We start from the raw sequence: 3,329 nt of genomic DNA on the forward strand, positions 1-3,329 counted from the left end.
TTAAAGAAAAAGATTAAAACAAGTTGCAAATGGCTCTGCCAACTCCCAGCCACCATCCACCTCGCTGGGAACCGCTCTGGCCTGACCCCCAGCACGTGTTTTTGGAAGAACCGGGATGATGCTCTGCCCCAGCCGCGCCTTCCTCCACGGAACATCATTATTGCTTAATTCTCCCTTCCCATACTGGCCTTTAGGGTTATTTACATTTCTTTGGCTTGACTTGAACTCAACAGTCTGGCACTTTCTCTCCAGCTGCCAACACGGAGCCGCCGTCTCGGACGGGGGGGGGCGAGGAGGGGGAAGAGGCCACAACGAGAAAACACGGGTGGGCTTCTGCTGGTCAGGCGAGCTGTGCTTCTCCCAGCCGAAATAAGACAACTTGTGTTTGGCACAAACTCATCCGGAGTCGATCCGCCGGGCCCGGGGATCCCCATCGGGACAATCCTCCCAGTGCTGCGGTTCCCACAGGAACGGGGAGCGAGGCGGGGCGGGAGGAAGGTGCTGTGGACACCCCCCCTGTGCAGGGCAGGGAGTCCCATCCTCCCCCTCCCTCCCGAGGCGCTCAGACGACGAACTCGGGGACTTCGTCGTGGGTGAGGTCCAAGGAGAAGTATTTGCTGGTTCTTTTGACGGGGAAGGCCTCCTGGATGTTGATGCACTGCTGGGCCAGGCAGCCGTTGCAGTAGAGCCCGTCCTCGTCCAGCCCGTGGGCGCAGCCGAAGGTGTAGCTCTGCGCCGTGTCCTGGCACAGGTTGGCCAGCTGGAGGAAGTCCTTCTGGTAGAGCCGGATGTCGTCCAGGCTCAGGCTGTGCCGGTCCGTCGACGTCTTCGGTTTCCTGCACGACGTCTGGGAGGAAAAGCAAAGAGGCTTCAGGACCCTCCGGGAAGCCAAGGGAATCCCGAAAAACCCCAATGGCAGCCCCGTCGAAACCCCCACAAGGGCCACGCACCTGGGGCAGGGAGTCGGTGCTCTGCCCCCGCAGCTTCACCACCGTCTCCGAGGAGCTGGAGGTGGAGGAGCTGATCTCCTTCACGATAAGCCCTGCGTGGAGAAGGGAGGAAGAGGAGGGTGCAAAGGTTAATTTTGAGGTGTCTCAGCTCTCTTGGGATCCAATCCTGCTGCCCCTGGGGCTTGTCCCTGCTTTGGGGCACAAGGCATTCCTCTGCTCAACAGGGTGCCACTACCTGCAAAGCATCCCAAATTATCCCCCAGAACTGCATCCAAAGCCATCCCCAGTGAGCCTGGTACCTCAGAAACCTCCCAGCACGGAACTGGAAATGTGGGTGACTCCCTGGGTGCAGGCACAGCTCCAGAGAAGATCACTGAGTCCAACCATTCCTCCAGCACTGCCAAGGCCACCACTAACCCATGTCCCCTAGTGCCACATCCACACGGCTTTTAAATCCCTACAGGGATGGGAACTCTACCACTTCCCTGGGCAGCTGTGCCAGGGCTGGACCACCCTTTCCACATAGAAGTTTTCCCTAATATCAGCCTAAACACCCCCTGGCACAACTTGAGGCAGTTTCCTCTTTTTTTTTACCCCATCTCTCCTTCAACCCACTTGGGCGAACGGCTTTTCCCGGTGTCCCAAAAGGACACTTCAGGCTAATTCCACTCTGCTGAACACCAAAGAATCCCAGAATGACCTGGCTTGGAAGGGACCTTAAACACCCTCTCATTCCAAGCCCCAAAGGTACGACTTGGGCTGGGGAATTGGAAGTGAAAGCGGCCACACCGCCTTACCCGAGTGCCCGTTGAACTTGCGGGACAGCAGCATGTCCTCCGTGATGTAGACGCACATGTCGGGGCTCACCTCCATGTCTCCAGCCTGCTCCAGCTCCCGGGGGTCATCCACCAGCATCTCGATTTCTGCCGGAGACAAGAAGGCGGAATGAGCCGCTGATGTGACTCCTCCAACCCCGATCACCCGCCGGGACTCACGGCTGTGGTAGTTTGGCCTAGGCCTTCCTTGGTGACCAGTTTGTAACCAAGGAAGTGCCCAGATTTACCCGGTATTCCCCACGATTTTTACGTAAGCCGGGGTATAAGAAGAAGGGAGGAAAGGCCTTCGCTTTTTCCTTCCGGCGGCTTTGGAGGTGTGGGTTCCCTGCTGTTGAGTCTGTCGGGTTGGGGAGTGAGGCCTGGTAAGGCCTTGTCGACCTTGGGAGGCGGAGGCTGCCGGCAGCCGCTCCAACGTGACTCTCCGTTGTCCCAAGGAGAGTAGTAAGATATTATTTGCTAATTCTTTTAGTTGATAGACCTTGGGCTACTGATCGGGAGATATATATATATATTATTTTGGTTTTTGTTCTTCCCTTCCCCTTTCCCTTTTCCCTGTGAAATTGTAGATATATTTCAACTGTACATAACTGTAATATAAGTGTAAATATATTTATATATATTGCTTTGTCTCTCTCTCGTTTTCGGTTCTTTTGTTTTTTTTTTTTTCCCCTCTTCTCCCTTGGTTTGGGGTGGGGGGGGACTTCTTGTGGTAAGGTTTGGAGACTTGGCAGGGAGCCAGCTCCAAACCATATCAACGCTGGAAAGCCCAAACCGGTGTCTCACCGTCATCCTGGGAGTCCTCCTCCAGCCGGTCCTTCCCGCCGCTCTCCACGCCGGAGGTGTGGGAGCTGCCGTGGCTGGTCATGGAGCTGCAGGTCTTCAGCTTGCGGTGGGCGCCGGCGCCGGAGAAGCCGTCGTCGGGCCCCATCTCCCTGGGTTTGGGGTCGGCCTCGATGCCGGAGGTGTGGGAGCTGCTGTGGCTGGCGGTGGAATGCCGGGAGAGCCGCTTGTGCCGGATGCTGCCGGCGCTGCTGCCGCTGGCGCGCGAGCGCTTCTCCAGCTGCTCCATGTCCAGGTCGAGGGTGTCGCTGATGTAGGATTCCCGGTACTGCTTCTTCTCTGCAGGGCAGGACAACGTCAGCGGCCTGCATCCCGACCCCCCGGGGCGCCCTGGATTCCCTGGAAGGGCACGGACCACCCCAGCACGCAGGGGCACCTGGGGGGAACTGCCACCCGAGCCCAGCGTGGGGACACAGCTGGAGCCAGCCTTGCCCTGGTGGCATTTAGGGATGGTGGGATGGGGAGCCTCAAACTTGCTGCTCTCTGTGCTGTGCTGCCCCTCAAAGGGGGAGGAGGAGGAGGAGGAATAAGAGTTGAGGAAGAGAAAGAAAATTAGGAGATGCAGGAAGAGGAGGAAAAAGAGAGGAGGAAGATGAAGATGAGGAGAAGGAAGAAGATGAGGAGGACAAGGAGGAAGAAGCAGCTGAGGAGTAGGTGGAGGAGGAAGCAGATGAGGAGGATGAGGAGGAAGAATAAGATGAGA

The 3,329-nt window shown here is 57.3% G+C and overlaps 1 protein-coding gene across 5 annotated transcripts in view; it reads right to left on the bottom strand.

Moving 5' to 3' along the window:
• FRMD6 (FERM domain containing 6) overlaps positions 1-3,329 on the bottom strand; it is a 19,506-nt gene continuing 16,177 nt past the window's right edge. For all 5 annotated transcript variants that reach the window (XM_027704103.1, XM_027704102.1, XM_027704099.1 and 2 more), the window contains 4 exons: positions 2,570-2,905; positions 1,748-1,873; positions 951-1,042; positions 1-847 (listed from right to left, as the gene is read on the bottom strand). In XM_027704103.1, coding sequence (XP_027559904.1) covers positions 563-847; positions 951-1,042; positions 1,748-1,873; positions 2,570-2,905 — 839 coding nt within the window. In that variant the 3' untranslated portion in view covers positions 1-562. The remainder of the gene's footprint in view (positions 848-950; positions 1,043-1,747; positions 1,874-2,569; positions 2,906-3,329) is intronic.

The sequence above is a fragment of the Neopelma chrysocephalum genome, unplaced genomic scaffold (assembly GCF_003984885.1).
Source record: "Neopelma chrysocephalum unplaced genomic scaffold, ASM398488v2 Primary Assembly neopelma1_253, whole genome shotgun sequence".
NCBI classification, from domain to species: domain Eukaryota; kingdom Metazoa; phylum Chordata; class Aves; order Passeriformes; family Pipridae; genus Neopelma; species Neopelma chrysocephalum.